Source organism: Fukomys damarensis, unplaced genomic scaffold (assembly GCF_012274545.1).
Source record: "Fukomys damarensis isolate Sample0158 unplaced genomic scaffold, DMR_v1.0_HiC HiC_scaffold_17, whole genome shotgun sequence".
In the NCBI taxonomy this organism is placed as follows: Eukaryota; Metazoa; Chordata; class Mammalia; order Rodentia; family Bathyergidae; genus Fukomys; species Fukomys damarensis.
In genome coordinates, this window is record NW_022900929.1 from 5,342,508 (window position 1) to 5,365,076 (window position 22,569).

Below are 22,569 nucleotides of genomic sequence, written 5' to 3' on the forward strand. Positions count from 1 at the left end.
AAAAAAAAAAAAAAAAAAAAAAAAGAGGGAAATAAGAAAATACATATACATATTTGCTTGTACATGAAAGATAAACCAAAAACAAGTAGCAAGGTTAAACATGGAGAGGGTAATAGAACATTTTGGAGGGACAAGGTAGGAACTAGACCTGTGGACATTTCCTATTTTATAGTTTTGACTTTAGAACTAAAATTATTTAATTTATTTATTTTTGAGTACTAGAGAACTTAGAACCCTGCGCTTGCCAGCCACTGAGCTAAATCCCTGGCTGAAAATAAAACAAAAAGCTAATTCCCTAAAAGCCAAAAACAAGCAGAAATCAACAGACTTAATTTTTCAAATTAGCAGCATTACCAGACATATCAAATGACTTTTCTGACAGTCTCCCTAAGTAGTTTAGGCTGGCCTTGAACCTGCAGCAATCTTCCTGTCTCAGCCTCACAGGTGCTGGGATTACAGGTGTGCACCACCACACCCAGGTTTCAAATGACTTTAAAATACAGTATAGTAGGTTCTGAGTTTGTATTCTTTTTCTTTCATTTTTGTTTTTCTTTTCTTACAAGGCAGCAACTATGGTATGTTGTTGAGGGTGACCTCAAACTTGGGGGTTCAAGCAATTACCCTCCTGCCTCAGCCTTCTGAATAGCTGGGATTATAGATGCATGCCACTACACCTAATTTTATATATTTTTTCTCTAATTTTATATTCTTAATTTGATATAATCTGAAAAGAATTATGTTACTAAGAAGCAAGATTTTTAGCATTAAAAAACAAAAATTAGAAACATAAAGTGAAAGGGTTAAAAAAAACAACCAACCCATAAACCAAGTTCTAAACAGAAATCTCAGCATAAAATTCCCAGTAAAGAAAATAAAGCAGTTTCAGAGAAACTGTTGATTCCACGTCGAGGTCAGAGAATGCAAAAGTTGAATCTGGGTCACTCTGCCACACCACAAAGCAAGGTCAGAAACTACTGGGGTCAGGACAGAGGGACTAACCTGAAGGGTTGTCTGTCACTGGTCAGAAAGGGGACAATTTGGACATACAGAAGAGTAATGACTCTGATTAACATCCACCAGTTTGCCAACTTTTTTTTTTTTTCTTTTTTTTTTTTTTGAGACAGGGTCTCACTATGTAGTTGAGACTGACCTGGAACTCACTATGTAGCCCAGGCTGGTCTTGAACTGGTTTGCCAATTTTTAAAATACTTTTGTGATGTGATCAGTAGTAACATTAGCAAATGTGCTTCTGTGAAAGATGGATCACAACTTTCCTCAAATTCTGTTTGCCTGAGATCTAGACTTTCATCTCTGGTCAAAAATAATAATCTCAGAGCTGAGGATTTAGTTCAGTGGCTCGCGCTTGTCGTCCTGAGTTCGATCCCTGATACCCATCCCCACAAAAAAATCATTTGGTTGGATGCAGTCACACCCGTAATCCAAGCTAAGTGGGAGGCTTAGGAAATAGTATCCCAAGTTTGAGGCCAGCTGGGGCAATTTAGTGAGACGGTCTCAAAATAAACATTTTAAGAAAGGAAAAAAAAATTTTAAGAAAGGGCAGGGGAGTAAAAAAAAAGTTTGTGTATATATGTGTGGGTGAGTGGTAGTGGGGACTTGGGATGTAGCCCAGTGCTCCTTGAGATCAATCTTCAGAACTGAAAGAAAAAAAGCTACTTAATTCACTTGAGAAAATATCTGCCAAATAAGCAATCTTTTTTTTTTTTTTGGTTTTTTGAGACAGAGTCTCACTATATAGTTCAGACTGCTCTGGAACTCATTGTGTAGCCTAGGCTGGTCTCAAACTCTCAGCATCCTCCTGCCTCAACCTCCCAAAGAGTGCTGGGATTACAGGCGTGCCCCACCACACCTGGCTCAAAAAAGCAATCTTGATTAACATGTTCCTGCTGGCTCAAACCAATGGCTGTACATGTGTGACTGCCCCATTGGGTGGCTTGTACCACCAGTGGCAGAAGTGTACAATCATGCATGTACCACCAGTGGTTCAAGCCATCTGGCAGTGAGGCACATGAATTATAGCCCTGTCATAAATGTGTTAATCAGTTTTTCCGTAAATCAAGTGAATTTTTCAAGTAAAAAAGGTGGTATGCAGTGAAAAACCAAAAGGCTAATTTAGTCACCTTCAACTCAGTAACAAAAGTGCCTCTGTTCAACACAAGCATCATTTGCCCATGTGCAGTAGGAAAACTTTCCATATCATTGTCATTTTGTCACACAAAATACTGAAAAGATGTCTGGGGGGGGGTCCAAAATTTTATGAAGCCACACTTCTTTATCAAAAACACCTTTGAGTGAAACTGGCATTTAAACAAATGTGAGGACAATCCTGGCCCGATTCCAGCTAAGTCATCCTCACAGTGGTTCTGTCAGTGCAAATTCCACACAGCAGAACAAAGCCAGCAGTAAGGAATATTTTAGCATTATAAAAGAACTGCGACCTCACAGACTCCCTAGAGTTTGGGGAATAGAGGGACCTGGGGTCACAATGGTCTATGAAACAGGCTACAAATGGAAACTTTCTCTGGCTTTTCTCCATCAACAGAGGTTGAGGGAGGTCAAAGAGATGTTACTAATCTTCAGTTAAAATTCTTTTTTTTTATTCATTAAATTTATTGGTATGTTTTAGGTGTACATTATGATCATATTCATCATTGGGAATGTGTACCTGTACATGATGTATCTTGGTTCTTCTTTTTTCCCCATTCCCCTTCCCTCTCTTCTACTCCTCCTGGCCCTATTTACAAAATGCTTTGTTTCCGTTTTTTCTTTCTTTTCTCTTATTTTTTCTTTTCCCTACCCCCACTGACTTCCTCTTCCCCTCTGAACTTTTTCTTCCTATTTCACATTATCTATTCAATTGAAATTCTTTAACAGCTATCTGTTTTATAAAACTGAACTTTAGTCACTATCATTATAAAACTCGGTTTTTCTTTTTAAAAACTGTCATGTAATTAGTCACGCTGAAGAAATATCTTGGATCTGGAGATGCAGTTCAGTGGTAGGTGTCTGCCTAACTCTGGGTTTGATACTGAGCACTACCCCCACAAACAAAACAAAGAAGGTAAGAACAACAAGAGAGGGGAAATCTTAAAAGACAGTTTTGGTATCAAGCCCTAACTGTGAGCAAGCCAGAAGTGCAGAAACACAGCCCAAGGACAGAGCAAGTCTTCCTACCTCTGCCAGCTCTTTGATTTTCTGCTCGTAGAATTCTTGTTCTTGTTGCACAGCTGGAAGGAGGGCACGCCGGTCATAGGATCTACAATGTCGCCGCTTATTTTCCAGAAAGAACATCCTCTTTTCTATTTTGACGTTACCTAGAAGATATATGACAATGCAAAATCATGCAGACAACTGTTTGCTAGGTAGCAATCCAGGGTGGCCACTCCATCTTCTGATGCTCACCCACCCCGGTACATTTCAGGACTCCCTCTGTAACCCATTCTGTCTGGAGAACACTGTGCTCATCTCCTAACCTACCACACACCTTCTGCCTGTCACTGCCTTTCTCCACTTTGTACGCTCCAACTGGAAAGCTCTCCTATGCTGTCAGTAGTGTGCTGTGTGAATAAAAAAGCAGAACCTCAGCTCGTGAACTTATTTCTGTAATTGTCGTCTCAAACCAAACTGGACAAAGACTGAATCAAATTGAATGGTTAGGTTCATTGTTGACCTTACAGGGAAGTTTGATTTGGTTCTTGTCCAGTTTGTTTGTGACCAGAATCATGGAATTAAATTTGTGAACTGAGGTATTACTGTATTACCCAATCTTCCAATGAGGACACTGGGCATATGGTTGTTGGTTATTATGAGCAGAGTGCCTTACAACTGTTTACTCGTATGTCTCTGATTCAACTGAAGGAGCAGAACCACCAAATCATGGGATATATTTACTTTTAAGCTTTAGAAAGTAAGACCAGCTTTCCAAAGTTGTTGTTCTAGTTTACACCCTCCCTGTGAATGCAATATGTGTGAGTTCCAGGTGTCCTCCATGCTTGCTAACACCTGGTGTCATCAATTTTTAACTTCGGCCACTTTCAGTAGATGTGAATTACTATATGTATGCATATTGTGAAAATCTTCACACAGACAGAAAAGCTGAAAGAGGAGTGCCTAAGTTTACTACAATAAATAACACTTCAAATAAAAGACAGCAGAATAACAAATATCAGGTATGTAACTGATCTGTTCATGTTTTACATTTCGTCCATTGATTTGGCAACTTATGTTCTAGAGAACTATTCTGTTCAGGTTTTCAATTTATTTACCAGTCTGTTCTTAGTAATCTCTTGATTTTAACAATATTTACTGCACCTATTTTTTGGCATACTTTGTTTTTATTCTTTTTCCCTCATTCTCATAAGGGTTTAAAAATTTAAACTTGTTATTTTGAAAACTAGTTTTTTATTTTATGAAAACAGTAAAGCACAGTATTAAAACAGTGGGCTTTGAAGTCAGATCAGCAGGGCTGGAATCTCAGCTTAGCTAGGACTAGGTGTATCACATGGTGAGTTAAACTCCTTGGTCTTCAGTTTTTTAAATTTGTAATATGATAATAATGGAATATATATCTAGTAAGGTTATTTGAAACACAACTGAATATATAATGTATATAATGCATTTAGGAAGAGTTTGGTGTATGAAATAACTCAATAAATGTTAGCTGCTATTGTCACCTGCTTAAGTGAAAAAAATTAAGCTTTGTGGTTTTTTATTTATTTATTTTACCTTTTTTTTTGGTTTTCCGAGACAGAGTCTCACTATGTAGTGAGACTGACATGGAACTCACTATGTAGCCCAGGCTGGTCTCTAACTCACAGCAATCCTCCTGCCTCAGCCTCCCAAGTGCTGGGATTACAGGCGTGAGCCACCACACCTGGCACACTTTGCTGTTTATTATTCCTTTGTTTTTACTCAGTTCTTGAAGTTAAAGTCATAAACGTTTATCACTCTTGCAGCCAAATGCAATTAAGTCTCCAAAGTTTTTTGAGGCAGAGTCTCACTATGACCTTGAATTTACTATGTAGCCCACGTTGGCCTCAAACTCACAGTGATCCTCCTGCCTCAGTCTACTCAGTGCTGGGATATGTAGCATTTTGTTTTGTGTTTTTTTTTTTTTTTTTTTTTTTTTTTTTTTTGTACCAGGGATCCAACTCAGGACCTTGTGCTTGCGAGGAAGGCACAGCTCTACTGAGCTAAATCCCCGGCCCAGGAGATATGTAGCTTTTAAAGTAAATTATCAAATAATTGCAGATTTACGTGCAGTTGTTAAGATGTAGAGAGATCTCCTACTCAGATTTCCCTGAATGAAAACAAGCTGCAAAGCTGTAGTACAATGTCACCACCAGAATACTGACAGTGACAGTCTCAATACAGAACATATGGTCCATCCAGAGGATCTCTCCTGTGGCCTTGACAGCCACACATTCCCTCCCTTCCATCAGCAACCTTTTCTGAGTCCCTGCCAACTACTAATCTGTTTGCCATTTCTGTAATTTTGTCATTTCAGGAATATTAAGTAAACCATACAGGATATTAATTTTTGGAATTAGATTTTTTTATCCTCAGGAAAATTTTTTGGAGATTTATCCAACTTGCTGCATATATCAGTAACAGTTTCTTTTTGATGCTGAATAGTCTATGGTATGGGCTGGGGCTATAGCTCAGGGATAAAGTGCTTGCCTAGCCCAAGTTTGATTTCCTGTAAAGCCCCCAGCCCCTGGAAGTTTTCCATGGTATGGTAGTGCTACAGTTTAACCATCACCATTTGAAGGAATCTTTGTTTTGCGCTATCTGAATAAAGTTGCCATGAATGCTCACATATGGGCTTTTTGTGAAGCCAAGTTTCACTTCTCTGGGATAGATGCTCAAAACTGCTGGGTCATATTGTAGCCATATGCAGTTTTTTTTTTTTTTTTGGTACTGGGGATCAGTACCTTGCCAGGCAGGCACTATGCCACTGCGCTAAATCCCCAGCCCAAAACAAGCTTAGTTTTTAAACAAACTGCCAAAGTGTTTTCCAGAAAGACTGCACCATCAGACACCGGCAATGTATGAGTTGACAGTTCTCTGCATCTTCACCAGCTTTGGTGCTGTCACTTCTTATTAAAAGGTGTACTGATCTCTCACTGTGCTTTTCATCTGCATTTATCAAACAGCTAGTCATGCTGAAAACCTTTTGTGTATCTGCCACCTGTATATTATCTTTGGTGATACATCTATCTTTTGTTCATTTTCTAATTGGAGTTGTTTTTCTACTGTGGAGTTTTCAGTTCTTTATATTTCAGACACTAGTCCTCTGTCAAGAGATGTGGTTGTAAAGATTTCACCTCAGTCTGAAGTTTGTCTTTTCATCCTCTTAAAAAGGTCTTTTTTTTTTTGGTACCGGGGATCAAACTTGGGGCCTTGCATAGGCAGTGGAACCACTGAGCTAAATCGCTGGCCCTTAAAAAGATCTTTTGAAGACAAGAATGGGTGAAAACCTGTAGTCCTAGTATTCTGAGCGGCTGAGGCAGGAGAATTGCAGCTTTGGCAACTTAAGTGACTTAGTGAGACCCTAGCTCAAAACAAAACAAAACAAAAAACCCCCAAAACAAGACAGGGATGTAACTTGGCTAAAAAGGCTCTGGGTGTGTACACACACACACACACACACACACACACACACACACACACACACGCTAGTCTTTTGAAGATTAAAAGGTCTGAATTTTCCTGTTATCATATTTAAGAACTCTCTGCCTAGACCCAGAACATGAAGATATGTTTTTTTTTTTCTCTAAAGATTTTATATTGGTTTAAAAATAATTTTTTTTTTTTTTGTACCAGGGATTGAACTTGGGACCTTACACTTGCGAGGCAGGTGGCAGCACCGCTAAGCTAAATCCCCAGCCCCTTTTTTGGTTTTTTTGAAACAAGGTTTTAATATTAGTTCAGGCTGGGCTTGAACTCATGTAGGCTGGCCTCAAAACACATGGCAATCATCCTGCCTCAGCCTCTTGAGTGCTGGGATTATAGGCATGGGCCACTACAGCTGGCTTATATTAGTTTAATTTTTGTGTAAAGTATGAGACTTAGGTTTTTGATTGTTTTCTTATGGACATCCCAATTGTTCTAACATCATTTATGTAAAAGGCTATCTTTCCTACACTGAATTGTTTTTGCAGATTTGTAAAAAATGAACTGGATACAAAAGCTTTTATCAGCTGATGAAAGGATAAATGAAATGTAGTAAATCCACACAATAAATATTATATGACAATAAAAAGGAACAATGCGTCAATACATATACATGAATGAACCTTGAAAATATTTTACTAAATGAAAGAAGCCAGTTAGTTAGCCAGTTGCAAAACACCATGTACAGGCTGAGTCCATCCATGTGAAATGTTTAGGATACATAACTCTGAAGAGAAGAATTAGATTAGTGGTTCTAGGGAAAGGGGGGAGTTGACCGGGAACAGCTTGTGACTGATGATTCAGAGTTCCTCTCTGGGAGGAAGAAAATATTATAAAATTGTGATTATTATAAATTGCACATATACTAAAAACAAAACTATAGATGAGAACTATGCCTCAATGAACCAGTATTTGTGTGGGATCATTTCTGAGTTCTCCATTCCGCTCTTCCAATACCAACCAATCTAGATGAGTGCAGCTACATACATACAGTCACCAGGAAGACTGATTCTTCTCATATCCTTTTTCTAATCATTATGCACTGCAAACACTAATAAAAAATGAAACCAAAACAATATTATTTAAGCTCTGCCATTTCCTTACTTTTCTATATAATTTTTCAGATAAACTTGATTATCTGTACAAAATTCTTGCTGGAATTTTAAAGGAAATTGCATTAAACCTATCAATTTGGGGAGCACTGACATCTTTCCTATGTTGAGTCTTCCAGTTCACCAATACAGTATTCTCCATTTATTTAGGTCTTTAATCTCTCCTCATCAGTGTTTTGTAATTTTTATTAAGCCCAAATTCAGTGGAAGCTTTTGGAGAGGCTATAAATGGTATTGTATTTTAAATTTTGGTTTCCACTTGCTCATTGCTAGTTCAGTGGTACCTCGGTTTGCAAACTTAATTCTTTCCACTATTCTGGTTACAAACCAAGTTGGCCAAGAACCAAATCATATTCAATGGTTAGGTTTAGTGTTGATCTTATGGGGAAATTAGATTCAGTTCTCATCTAATTTGGTTTGCAACAAGAATCATGGAAAGAATTAAGTTCATGAACTGAGGCACCATCATAAACAGAAATGCAACTGCTTTTTGTAGGTAGGTCTTACAAACCCTGCTGAAATCACGTATCAGTTCTAGTAGTTCTCTAGTAGATTCCTTGCGGTTTACTAGGTAGAAAATTATGTCATCCACATCAAGAACCACTTTTATTTCTTCCTTTAGATCTGTACTTATCATCTCTCTCTTTTCTTATTGTACCGGATGGTACTTTCAATACTATGTAAATGGCAGTGAATATAAGATAACCTTGTTCCCCACCTCAGGGAACAAGAATGCTGGCTGTGTGAATGTCTGTAATGTAACCCTTGCCGGGAATGATAATTTCTGAAATTCAGCATTTCTTTTTTCTCTTGGTTAGCCTTGCTAGAGGCAGGAAATAATTGTTTTTACTGACTGGTTTAGATTCATTTTTTTCTTTTTCCTGAGACAAGAGTTAGTTCAGGTTGGCCTTAAACTCATGTAGCCCAGGCTGGCCCTGGATTAATAGCAATCCTCCTGCCTCAGCCTCCTGAGTGCTGGGATTACTATCTCTAAATTCTAACTCAATTCTTCATGAGAAGTCAGCATGTAAAACCATTAAAAAAGAGAGCAGAGGGAAACTCCTGTCTCTTTTTGAGCCCAGCAATGGATAGCCCAAATAGCAGTGCGTGGATGAAAAATAAGATGAACAGGTTAAAAAATGGGATTCTGGCAACTGAGAAGGGATTTTTAGCTTATGTGCTTATAAAAAGCTGGTAAGGGCATGAGTCATAAATATTAAACTTCAAAAATCTAGCCAGGAGTGGTGGCATATGCCTGTAGTCCCGGCAGTTGGGAAGCTAAGGCAGGAGGATCTCACAAGTTCAAGGCAGCCTAAAGTACATAGTGAGACCCTATCTCTAAAAAGAAAAAAAATTCAAATGTATTTTATACTTTATACTTCTGTTGTCCTTAAAAATTATCTAATGAAGGCCTGGGATTTAGCTCAACACTTCCGGGGTCTGCTGCGCAAGCTCAAGGACCCAAGTTCGATCCCCGGTACCCCCCCCCCAAAATCTAATGAGTACAATTTAAGAATCAGTATCTGAATTAAAGGATATACCTAAAAAGTGAGTTGAGATGACTACGATAAAATGGGATGCCACAGAACTGAGAGATATGTGACAGACTGAGAGAAAGCAATGGGGTGAAAAGACCAAGGCACACCATGAGTCAATCATAGGACATGCTCAGATTTTAAAAGCAAAGTGTTTCTTAGGATGCCTGGACCAAAGAACAGAGCCTGAAGCTCACTGCTGCCTGCATTACAGACCTCAGCTAGAGCACAGGACCTTGTGCCCCACCCTTCAGAGACCCATTGCTAAGCCACAGAAGGGCTGTCAGGACAGTGGAGAGGCAACAGATTCCAGGCTTTTCAGAGGCTCAACCTGCAGCTGTAACAGGAAATGTGAGGGAGGTAAATTCTTACTTGACAGAAAGAACTCTATAAAAGATGGAGCTGACCAACAAGGAGGTTTGCTTTCTCTTCCACTGAAAGTCAGAAGCAAGGACTGCAATACCATATATTAGGGATGCCTGGTTTCAATTGCTGGGTTAACTTAGTTACACGCTGTCTCTGCTTTCTCGCTCTATGGAGACGGAGATCAGGGGGAGTGACAGGTCAGAGGACACTGCTCCACCAACCAGCGAAGAGAGGGACCTCAGGAGCCAAGAATGGGAGATGAGCATATAGACTCTGAGGACTCCAGAAATCCAAACCTCCTAACTGTGGTTACTGTATGGTACTTCTACTTAGACACACTTGAAATCAAGGTTTGTACTAAGTACACAAGTCACATGATACAACCAGGAAACAGAAAAGAAAAGTACCCCTATTTGTGACATAATCCATGGAAAAAGTTGTATAAACTCTTTTCTTGGACACAATTGGCTTAGAGGAAATCTGTTAGAAAGTTCAAGCCTACTGTTTGGGGGGATCAGGGCTTTCAGCAGTCATTTCATTAGCAATAACACAGTCTGGAGGAACATGTTGCTATCAGCCATGCCTCTGGTGTGAAAGTGAGCACTCCTTGGTAAGCAATTGCCTGCCAGGCTGGTGCTAATGATGCAGCCATTTGCATCAGACCTTTAAGCCTTGTCTTTCCTAGGCTTAACAGTGCTCTCATTGGTCCATGTGTGAATTTTCTTAACATTGCATAAAATTCTCCCACCAAAATGTACCCAAAACAGGGAGAACAGGGCCAACAACCACAGCCACCTTCTAGAAAAGTCCTTATCAGTCACTGCTGGACCTGGCCTGTGTCCCCTACAGACAGCAGGCAACACAACTTCCTTCAGTGCCAGTGGGGCGCTGCAGCTTTGCCTGTGGCCCCACACTTGGCTTGCCATTACCTTGTTCGAATTTGAAATCTATGTAAGAGTATTGATTCATTTCTTTTCTCTTTTTCCTTTTTCCACTGGCTTCTGGTGATAGTTCCTGCCATTTTTTAATGGCATCAGAAAAGGCCTAAAAATTGAGAAAGGGAAAGGTTACCACTGCAAATGGAAAACAAAGAAAAAAAACACCACAAGAAGTTTTCCAGTTTTACTCAGAGTGCTGGCTACCTCCCCTGCATCGCTTATATGGAAAACAAAAAAAAAACACCACAAGAAGTTCCCCAGTTTTACTCAGAGTGCTGGCTACCTCCCCTGCATCGCTTATCAGATTTTTTTTTTGAGGCAATGTCTAGTACAGGCTGGCATCAAACTCACTATGTGGCAGACTGGCCTGGAACTCATGGTGATCCTTCTGCCTTGGCCTACTGAGCGCTGGGACTATAGGCCTACACCACCATGCCTGGCTACCTTACCAGATCTTAAAGTTACTTTTTTTTTTCTTCTTCAGTACAGGGGATCAAACTCTGGATTTCATGCTTGCCGGACAGGTGCAGCCCCTTAAAAGTTACATTTTTGTACTGAGCTGCAAGGCTACTAATATTTATTGTTTTACCTGAAGGTAGATACTCCACCCTTGAACTTGGGCTGTCTGCAAGAATCCAGGAAGTCATACAGGAACATAATTTGTGTTTCACAAAAAGTAATTAAAGCACAAGTGCCACTTATCAACACGAAATCAGACTGGAATGGAACTTACAGCTCCTGAATAGCGATGGCACAGGTAGAGAGAGGTTCCTGTCAGCCTAAGGGAGTCATTATTTCATTTAAATATTGTTTCTAACAGCACGGGGAAAGTCCCACGTAATATGAACATAAACTTTCTTTGTAAAGAAAGTGGTACATAAATTAAAAAAATGTGGTACAAATTAAAGGACTCTCCCAAATCTTACTTTAATAGTTATATTAGTAATTGTCACTTCTGTTACTACTGACTAAAAACCTAGTTAAGTAGACCAGACAGAATCCAATTATAGAAGAATTCCTTTCCCCTGAAGCCAGCTAGTCTACACGCCCCACCTCTTAGCCTTTGTACAAATTGCTTCTCTGGTGAAAACATCTTTCTGTCAAGACTCTGCTCAAATGACACTTCTTTCCCAGTGCTCTCAGGGATTTATTCACCTATTTTAGCACACTCCTCATGCTGTCTTAATCATTTCTCCACCACTCTTCTCCAGCAGCCCGTGAGTGCTTTAGAAGGAAGCTACTTGGTAGTGTACTTCTTTTGCAGTGCTAGGAGTGGAACCCTGGGCCTTGTGTATGCCAGCCATGCATTTTCCCATTAAGCCATGCTCCCAATGTCCTCCAGAACCCTCAGGAAGGACTCAAAAAGGTAGGAGGACTCTATGAACAACAGGCATCCAAGAACAGTGCTCCTTTAGTTTTCTAGATTTTCTCCTCTCAGCTTATTCACATGCATAAATCAAACAGCAACTCAAGTGTTCTGAGAACCAAATATATAGTCTGGTAAGACTTTTAAAAACAGAAATGAGGATCAATGGAATAAAACAGAGGATGCAGAAACTACCTTAAGTATATTCCACTATTGTTCTTTGACAAAGGGGGTAAAAACATACACTGGAAGGAAGACAGCCTCTTTAATAAATGGTTTTGGGAAAACTGACTATCTACATGCACAAGACTGAATCAAGACCCATATCTCTCACCATGTACTAAACTAAAATCAAAAGGGATCAAAGAACTAAATGTGAAAAACAAAACACTTAACCTGCTGGAACATAAAATAGGTAAAACTACTGAAGCATAGGCACAGAGAAGGACTTTTTGACTAGAACCATGGTTATAATGGAAAAGTACTGAGAATCAACAAATTGGATCAGATCAAATTAAAAAGCTTCTGCACAGCAAAAGAAACAACCACAAGGCAAAAAGAAAACCTAAAGAATGGGAAAAAGTTTTTGCCAGTTATTCCTCAGGCAGAGGACTACTATCTAGAATATATAAAGAACTTAAAAAATCAGAACTCCTAAAATAAAATATCCAATAAAGAACAGGCAAGTGACATGAACAGATATTTCACAAAAGTACAAATGGCCAATAAACATATGAAGAAACACTCAACATGGCTGGACATTAGAGAAATGCAAATTAAAACATCACTGAGGTTTCATCTTACTCTAGAAAGAATGGCCATCATCAGGAAATCAAATAACAACAAGTGCTGGTAAGGAAAGAAGAAATTTACATTGTTGGAAATGGGAACTAGTACAGTCACTGTGGAAATCAGTATGGAGACTACAAATTCCATTTGACTCACCTATTGCCCTCCTTGGTATCCTTCTGTTTACAGAAGCACAACTCATAATAGCTAAATCTTGGAAGTAGCCTATATGACCATCAACAGATGACTGCATAAAGAAAATGTGGTTATTTACTTATACACAATGTAGTATTACTCTGCCATAAAGGTGTTTGTAGGAAAATGGATGCACCTTGAGAATACATGCTGTGAAATACATCAGACACACAAGCTTAAATCTTATATGGTTTCTCTTATATGAGAAACCCAAATTATAAATAAAGAGCAAAATAAAAGAGAGATAATAGAAGTAGGGAGACAGATCTTTTCTCAAATGGGAAGGGGATTGAGAGATGGGGGGGAAAGGGGTTGAAAAAAGGAATTAAGATGTATTATACACACATCTTGTACATACAAGATGTACCAACTTCACACAAAGAATGTAAACATGTACTGCAAAGACATACAGTGCTAATAAAAAATAAATAAAAAAAGAAAATCTATGACATTAGTCAAAGTTCTTTTAAGAACTGACCTAGAAACACTACAGTGAGTATGCTGATGCCACAAATGCTCTGGAGCCTGGCAGAGGTTAGGTCCACAGATGGGCAAAGCCACCTTTACAGAGACCAAGATGACCACTGAAGCCACAATGGCAGGAGAACTCTAGGAGACCTAGGACATGAACACCCTGAGAATGACCACCTAAGAGAATAGAAGTTAAAGCATATGTTAAAAAAAATGACGCTAATCTACTAGTATGGCGCCCCAAGAGGGAAGAGGCCTGGTACTATTCTTAGGATGTTCCCAGTATATGCACTGGACAGGCAATCAGCAAACTGAATGTCACATTTGAGGCAGAGAAATAATTTTCACCCCAGTGGAACTCTCAGTCCTGTGTAGGTATGCAAATCAAGCAGACAGGGGTAGGATCTAGAGCACAGGGAAAAGCCAGGAACAAGGTGAAGGGAATTCCTGAGATGAGGTAAAGGCAAGTCTCAGGGCATCAGCTATGAAGAGAATGGTCAGAATGGCGTGGAGGAGGGCAAGAAAACTTGGGGAATGAATGGAGGGATGAAATGACAGCTGTGGCAACATGAACAACTGTGCTCGAGCTATCAGGTGTGGAAAGAAAACTAGGAAGTCAAAACTCAAGAACAAAATAGACAACAACGAAAGCAAATGGAAAAATGGAGGCAGCTTTTTAACTCTAAGATAAACAGAAAATTTAAGGAAGTAAACGTAGTTACAGTACATTATTTGCCTAGCAGTGAACAGTGCCATAGTTAAAATAAAACTCAAAACACAGTTTTAGCAAAAAATTTACTGAAAAGATGAGGATATGTGTGTGTGGTGTGTGTTAAGATCTGGGTTTCCGACCTAACACAAGACAAAGCTCTAATTAGTTCTGAAAGCTGATCCATTAAGGATAAGCATGAATCCAAAAATGCAGATGCAAATTCCAGAACAAACAGATGAAAAGAGTTAACAGCTTCTTCTGGGGAACAGAGGAAGAAACTGACAGAGGGGCAAATTACAAATAAGCATTTTAGCAATAAATGATTTTTAAACTAAGGAAATGAACTGATAAACATAAATACTCATTTTAAGAAGAATGTGCTACCTTGAGTTTTAAGGCATTACCTGGTTTAAATATCATTCATTAAAAATAACATTGAGATATCACTTTTGTTCCTTATAGTTTAAAACTAGAAAAAAAAAAAAAAGAAAAGACCTAGAAATATTGTAGCTGCATGGAGGTCACCAAGAAGCCCACATACAGGAGATTTTCATAAGAAGATCCCAGGTGACAGCTCTCTCTGAATAATGGCCTTCTCTCCCGATGGCCCTCTCTGGGTGACAACCCTTTTAGCTAGAACTCAGTGCTGCAAACCTAAGGAGGGTGTCACCGAAGGGTTTTTGTAATATCATACTAAGGACTGACTGACAACAGTGCTAAAGCTTAAAAGTTGTTCTGTATCACACAGGAAGCAGTTAGAAGGCATAAGAACTTGTCTATGTAAAACCCACTACAAGACAGGTGCTATGTTATGGCTTTACACACATTGTTGTCTAATTTTTGTCACAGCCTGTAATGAATCCACTCTACACTACAAGAAAGCTGATGCTCAGAAAGTTTAAGACACTTGCTTAAATCACAGATTAACAAGGGTGAGAACAGCAATTAAAAAGGCCAAAAAGAAAAAAAAAAATCAAACCTATGTCTGATGAAGATTCTAGATCTAACTAGTGATCTGTAGGAAATTTAGAGGACACAGGACAGTCAATGACACTGTGAAGGTACTGTCAGAGAAATCCAGAGTGCCAAAACCTACAGGATAAAAATGCTTATTTTTTTCCAACTATAAGAAAAAAATAAGGACTGAGAACTCGCAGATTATAAGAGACTTAACACTATCAACCAATGGCAACAAACATAAATTTGTGTCTTGGTTCAAAAATTGTCTTGGAAGAAAGAAAACGAGCAGGGGCAGAGATGAAACAAAAATGAGCACAAGATAAGTATGAAAGCTGAATAATGGGTAAATGGGGTCTTGTCATAAAACATGTATGACATTTATTATAAAAAGTGATGCACACCTGTAATTCTAGAACTCTGGGAGACTGAGGCAGGAGGTTGTAAGTTGGAGCCCAGCCGGGACAAGTTGGCTACTTACAGCGAAATCCTGTCTCACAACAAAAAAATGAATAAACAAGGTGGGGGGAGCCTGCACATGTCCTTCACTATGAAGGCCCATGATTCAATCCCTAGTACCAAAAAATCTAAAAGACCAGTTCAGGAAAATGTGACCCAATCTCCACAATGAACATGAACTCTCCTGAGTGATCATGGTGCTACTGTTGTAATTCAAAGACCTTTCTGGCTGTGTCATATCCTCTGTTCCTACCACAGTCACTGTCCACAGGGCAGAATTCTTGTGCACCACTTAACTACAGCAAGAACAAGTTCTAAATCCTAAGGAGTCACATCATGCTTTAGCTTCTGCCCAAGACCATGTCCTCTTAAACACTTTAATTCAAACAGTCTAGGTCATCCATTTCAAAGCCCATGTAACTCCCAAACTACCCACAAACAAGCAAATGCCTTTATTAAAAATGCAAATGATCAGAAGTATAAGGAAGGGAACAAAGAAACTATGTATGGGAATGGAACAGCTCTTTAAGCAGTAAATGTTCCATAAATCACAAAATGAAAGCCACCGAAAGGCATTTGGGAGATCATTCGGATAAATCTCTGTCTATAAGCTACCTCAGGACCGTGTAGATCTACCAATTAGCTGCAACACAGCCACAAAGCCAAGCTGCACAAAGGAGTGGACCATGGAAGACCAGACCTCATGGCCTGGGCAGGGGATGCCTACCACTGTGCCTTAGCCTGGGCCAGTGAGGATGGAGGTGCAGCCCTTATTGCCTGGTGGTTGCTACTTTGGGAGAAAGTTCATTCGATTTTCAAGTGAGGCATTCCCTAGGATATAGCATAGGGAATGAGATTCAGATATAGAAAGTACTAACTCTTTCCCTTGGAATAATTCTATGTAGGAGTTTTTTGCCTGGATCTTCTTGGCGATGCAATCTGAAGTCAAGTGGGGCTTGACCTAGACTCAGAATGAGCTGCCTTTACTTGGGGTTTACATTCCTTCAGGAAAGGTCCAGTGAGTACCTGAACCATTAAAGTAGCTCCACTGTCGTCCCTTGGGGGGGGAAAATCAGTCTTTGCTGGAAATCACACACACCTCAGCAGAAGAGGATTTAATAGTGGGAGTGAACAATATGGTGACACTCATGCTCTGACCTGGCTGAGCACCATGATGGAAGAGACTGCATGGCCCTTGCTAACTCAGCCTTCCTGTGCCACCCAACCAATCACTAGCACTTGTCTGTACCCTGGAACAGGGGCCCTCACATGCTGTATCTTCCTTAGGGCCCTGGGGGGGGAAATGTTGGGAGTTGTTGGAAGCTGCCTACCCATTTCTGAAACACAGCACTATTACTGGGCACTACTGTGTTCTTGGCTCCTTACAGACCTCACCTCATCTAAGTGGAAATGGAGTCTCCTGGGGGAAGTTGTGTCACCTGTCCCAAGTCAAAGTAAATCAGGGAAGAGCAATCTTTCATACTCTACTCACCCTGCATTCCAGTCAAGTGTATTGCCCTCCAGGTCTTTCTGGTCAAAGTGGAATTTCCCTGTTTCTATTCTAGCATTCCTTTCCCTTTCAGTTCTTCCTTGACCAGCAAATACCTGGACCAACTGTAACTCTCAGCTATCACAAACCATTCCACTCTCTGTAGGGGAACTCTTTGTTCTGTATCATAAGGCAAAGCAGTCAAGGGTGTTACCCCAACAGAAGAAGAAGAGCACCTTTCGGGTGATTGCATAGTGTCCTTTGAGCTCATGCAGGGCCCACTTAATGTCCTGACTGCTGAGCATTTTGAAGTCAGCCATCAGCAGGTCAGCAGCTTGGATGAAGCAGCGCTGGTCAAGAGGACTCAATTTTGAATAGTCAAAGTAGTCTATTTTATGCAACTGAAATAAGAAAAACAAAATTAGAGGCCAGATAGTGCATTCCCCAAAAGGAGAAAATCATTTTAACATATATTACAGGAAAGGAATAGTCTTGTTTGGTTTCATAATTAATTTGTAAGTCATCAGCTCTGTAACAGGACAAAGAAGTAGTAGACCAGAGATCCACCTGTTTGGAGTCTAAAGACTAGTTTTACTAGTTAGAACTAGTAGCGAAACATAGCTGGTGATCTGAACCCAATCTTTCAACCATTTTCCTTCCTCAAAATGTTCAGAAAAAGTCATTTTCCCCCAGATACAGAATATGTAAAAGAGAGAGAATTTGTGGGGAGCAGAAGGATCAAGCACTAGATCATTTTTTTTTTGGTTCTGGGGACTGAACTTGGGACCTTGTGTTTACAAGGCACGCAGCAGCACCACTGAACTAAATCCCTGGCCCATAGATCTTAATGCAGTTAAGTTACTATACTTCCCTTCACTATACAACATGCCAAATGCTAATTTAGTTTGCAAATAAAGACAATGACTGCAAGTTTTAAAGATCAGTCTACGTCTTCATATAAGATTTGGTTAAACAGGTCTATGCGTGGTACACAAATCTTACAACAGAAAATATTGTCAACAGATATTAAGCTCTTGGTAATCTGCACACTGAAGTATTTACATAGAAGCACGCAGTACTAATGTTTTGGTAACTTACTTTGAAAAGCAGTGTACTGAAATAAAATAAGATGTGCTGATGGACAGAGGAGAGAGGTACAATAAAGCTGACAGAGTATAAAACATGAACTTTTTAGTAATATTGGCGGTGGGTGGATAGGATTAATGCAAAATAATGTTAAAAACTACTAAAACACTACAAAGAATCCTGGCAATTCCTATTTCACTTTGGGAATTTGCTTTGTAGGACTAAAGATATGGAAGATGTGCTTAATTTTTTGTGGAAAAGGGAAGATAAGGGTATCAACAAAAGAGGAGTTAAATATATAACTCACAGTGGAATAAGGTGGGAGGTCCCACTGAAGTGCATTCTAAAATCCTATTTTTCCTGCTGGCCTTTTAAAAATGTGTCCCAACAAAGCATAGAGATGACAGAAAAGGTAGAGCAGTTCTAGCCAAGATAGCAAAATGTACACAGGACACTTGCCTTTGTATCGTCCTGGCTGGCGAGAAGGCTGCTGCTGGGATTGATAATGATCCTGTCTTCTCTCTTTGGATAATCTGGATTTTCCAGAAGAAAATTACAAAGTCTGCAACAACACATGACATTACTTTCATATTGCTTCCAAGTCCCATCCATAACTGTCCACTGATTCATATGCAAAAATAAAGTTCCTAATGACACAGGAAAAAGTAGCTATTCTCCATCAAGAAAGCTATGAATAACAAGTAGGAAGTGATACATATTCACAATTAAATGTAAAAACTTTGGTAAGATTTAGTAAATAAATGAAATATAAAATACCTTCTGCTAATTACTATATCTTATACCCTGTGGGAATATAAACTTCTGTGAGCCATCTGAGTCATGCTCACTTTATTTAACCAAATGCAACACTGATGAACAGGCCATGTTCTCTTACCAGCAGATTCTTTTCTTTTACAAACCCACCAGTCTTGTCTCCGTTACACATTACTGAACTACTCTGAGGGTAAGCGATATAGAGCAAACTAATACACTTTGAGGCAACATCACCCAGACTTAATGACATTCACTCTCCAAGCTCTTCACCTGGCAACAGAACCAAATCAGACAACTGCGCTGGGGATGACATGCAGAATGGCCATGATAGCCTGACGTTCAGCAGCCTGCAGTATCATTGGGGTTCCTGCTCATCAGCATTCTTCCCTTGCTCCTGCAGATATGTAGGATGACCCCACTCACAATATGTGTCTATTTCTAATTAGTGCTCAACTCTCTTCTCCCTATTTTTGTCCAATGTCAGTAGTGGGGGATGTAATAAGTAACAGAGGTCTGCCAGGGAGTGAAAAGAGAAAAAGTGTGGTTCTTCAGCTCTTTTTCTTTTCTCACCCAGATGCCAGTGAAAGGACCTACAAGGGTGACTTGCTGGTACTAATGGTGAAAATATCAAGCACTAAGACACTTCTCCTTCTAAGAACTCTGGGCTTAAGCCAAACACAGGGGCACACTCCGGCAGCACTAGCACTTGGGGGGCTAAGGTGGAAAGGGTGCTTGACACTGGGAACTCAAGCTCAGCCTTGGTAATACAGTAAGACCCTGACTTAAAAAAAAAAAAAAAAAAAAAGGAAAGAATGAGCCAAACTTCTGGGCTTTTCAGAGTAACAGATTCCAGGTCTGAGGAAGTCCAAGGCAAACCTCAAAGATTAATGGGGTCACACAAAAAAGACAGGTGCATCTTAAAGGCTCCCAGAAGTCAAAACTGGGACGATTTCAGTACCAAAAAAAGCAAATGATTGTAAATGATTTTTTGGTTTGTTTTTTGAGACTAGGCCTCAAGCTGGCCTGAACTCTGCAAGATCATTTTACCTTAGCCTCCTGAATGCTGGGACTACAAGTATGCAGCACCACACCAAGCTCTGTATTGATTTTTTGTTTTTTTGGTACCGGGGATTGAACTCGGGTCCTTGCGCTTGCAAGGCAGGCCACCGAACCGCTGAGCTAAATCCCCGGCCCCTCTGCATTGATTTTTTAAAAAATTTTTTGGTACTGGGGATCAAACCCGGGACCTTGCACTTGTAACGCAGGCAGCAGAGCTACTGAGCTAAATCTCTAGCCCTGTAACTAATTTTTAAAATACTACTTGAAAGCCTTTAAATTTTGTGTGTGCATATAAAATTACAATTTTTTTTTTAAAGAGTAGGAAGTAAAAGGGAAATACTCCTTTCAGAAGAAAGACAGACAATCTAGGTGATCAGTATATAGGTGTTCATCATAATGTCTTTCAACTTTTTTTTTTTTTACAGTGCTAGGGATTGAACACAGGGCCTCACAACAAGCTAAGTGAGCTCTGTATCACTGAGCTACATCCTCAGCCCTTTATATTTTATTTGAAACAGGGTTTCCTTAAGTTGCCCACTCTGGCTTTGAATTTGTGCTTCTCCTGCATCAGCCTCCTGAGTAACTGGAATTATAGGAATGTACCACCAAACCTGACATTCTTTCAACTTTTCATGGTAAAAACATTGCTAAGAAAAATTAATGATATTTTAAAAAAGAGAGCAGGGAACCACTATAGATTAAGAAAGAAGCGAAAGCGATAAATACTGTAACTGGGGATGACCACACAATGACCAAGACAGCCTGGCATTCAGCAGCCTGCAGGGTCATCAGGGTCCCTGCTCATCAGCAGTTAAGAAACCTTGATCCAATCCTGGTTGAAAACCTGGTAACTGGCTGCTTCTGGACAGTGGTGGCACCAATGTATTTTTGTACAAATTAGAAAAAAGGACTTCTGCTGGGCTGAGAACCTGGAAAAGGGGGGCCTCTCCTCTCAACTCTTGGCAGGGGACAGACTTACTTGTACCCTGACTGAGAACTGCAGAATAAGATACGACACTTCTGAAGACAAGGGTGTAGAATACTACCTCTTTGTTTTTTCCAGGTATGTACTAAGACTGAATCTAGAACTTTTGCACTGAGTACATCTCCAAGCTCTTTTTTATTTTGTATTTTAAGACAGGGCCTTGCTAAGTCACTAAACTGCCCAGGTGGGGCTTGAACATGTGATCCTGCTGACTCAGCCTCCTAAAGTGCTAGGATTATAGGCATGTGCCAAAACATCTGGCATTACACTATCTCTTTTGTTTAATTAAAAATATCTGTATTAACTTCTGAAAATTATGATTAAGTAATTTCAACATTATTCTTTACAAATATACAATTATTTCTCCTCTGTGGACTAGAATAAGGAGAGAGAATAAGAGGAAAGAGACTAACTTTTCATTTTGTATTTTTCAGTGCACTAATTTTTTTAAAGTATCACTTTTATACTAAAAATTGAAGAAATGCTTCTACATATTTCTGCAAACAGGTAAAATGCTTACAGGACACTTTCTGTTAAAATTGTTGGGAAAAACAGTCTTTTATCATCTTGACCAAAACACAGGTAATATTAATGCTCAGAAACAACCAGGCATCATAATTTCATGACCTGGCAGAATTCTGTAAGACCCAGAACAATCTGTTCATGACTAATGTTGGAAGTAACAAAATCATTCAAAAGACACTATGCCAAGTGCAATAAGCCAGTCAAAAAGAGCCAACAACTACTGTACACTTCCACTTACATGAGATACCTCGACGAGTCAAATTCACAGAGGTGGAATTAGAATGGTGGAAGTAGGGGTTGAGAGAGGAAGGGATGTTAGTATTTAATAGGTGCAGTTTCATTTTGGGAAGATAAGAAGAGTTCTGGAGGAGGATATGGTAATGGATGCACAATAATGTGAATGTACTTAATACCACTAAACTTTACACTTAAAAATGTTTAAAATATTCTGGGCATGGTGATGCACACCTGTAAATCCCAATACTCTGGGAGGCCAAAACAGGAGGATTACAAGTTCGAACTCAGCCTGTGCAACATAGCAAGATTCTGTCTCAAAATTTTAAAAAAGGCTAGGGATATAGCTTAGTGCAAAGGCTCTGGTTCAATTCCCAGTCTACACACATATGATACGCATAAAAGGTTAAAATGATAAATTTAATGTTTATTTATTTTACCTCAAGAAAGAAAAGGAAAGAAAAAAGGGATGGTGGATTACTTACACATTCAAATCATAATAATTCTTCAAATGAATTATTTCTTCAATATACCCATTTGCTACATCTGGAAATCTTGCTTCCTGTAAAGGAATAAAAACATTTTATTCACTAGCATAGTTTGAAGGCACTAAAAACTGTGTGACAAAAAAAAGAAAGAAAATGACTAATGACTAAGAAAAGAGGGCTAAAAAACAGCTCTATATGGCTTATAATTCAATACTTGTTCTCAGATTCAACACCAAGACAAAAGACAGTCTAGAAAGATCTTAGAGGTCATCTGGTCCTCTGCACCACTCTGCATATCCATTTTCTTTTTCAACAAATATTGAGCATCTCTGCAGG

General features: G+C 39.4%; 1 protein-coding gene across 4 annotated transcripts in view; it reads right to left on the reverse strand.

Moving 5' to 3' along the window:
• Nucleotides 1–22,569, reverse strand: part of Rnf216 (ring finger protein 216) — a 148,770-nt gene that overhangs the window by 97,439 nt on the left and 28,762 nt on the right. For all 4 annotated transcript variants that reach the window (XM_010642846.3, XM_010642844.3, XM_010642842.3 and 1 more), the window contains 5 exons: nucleotides 22,231–22,307; nucleotides 18,628–18,730; nucleotides 17,319–17,483; nucleotides 10,636–10,750; nucleotides 3,193–3,332 (listed from right to left, as the gene is read on the reverse strand). In XM_010642846.3, coding sequence (XP_010641148.1) covers nucleotides 3,193–3,332; nucleotides 10,636–10,750; nucleotides 17,319–17,483; nucleotides 18,628–18,730; nucleotides 22,231–22,307 — 600 coding nt within the window. The remainder of the gene's footprint in view (nucleotides 1–3,192; nucleotides 3,333–10,635; nucleotides 10,751–17,318; nucleotides 17,484–18,627; nucleotides 18,731–22,230; nucleotides 22,308–22,569) is intronic.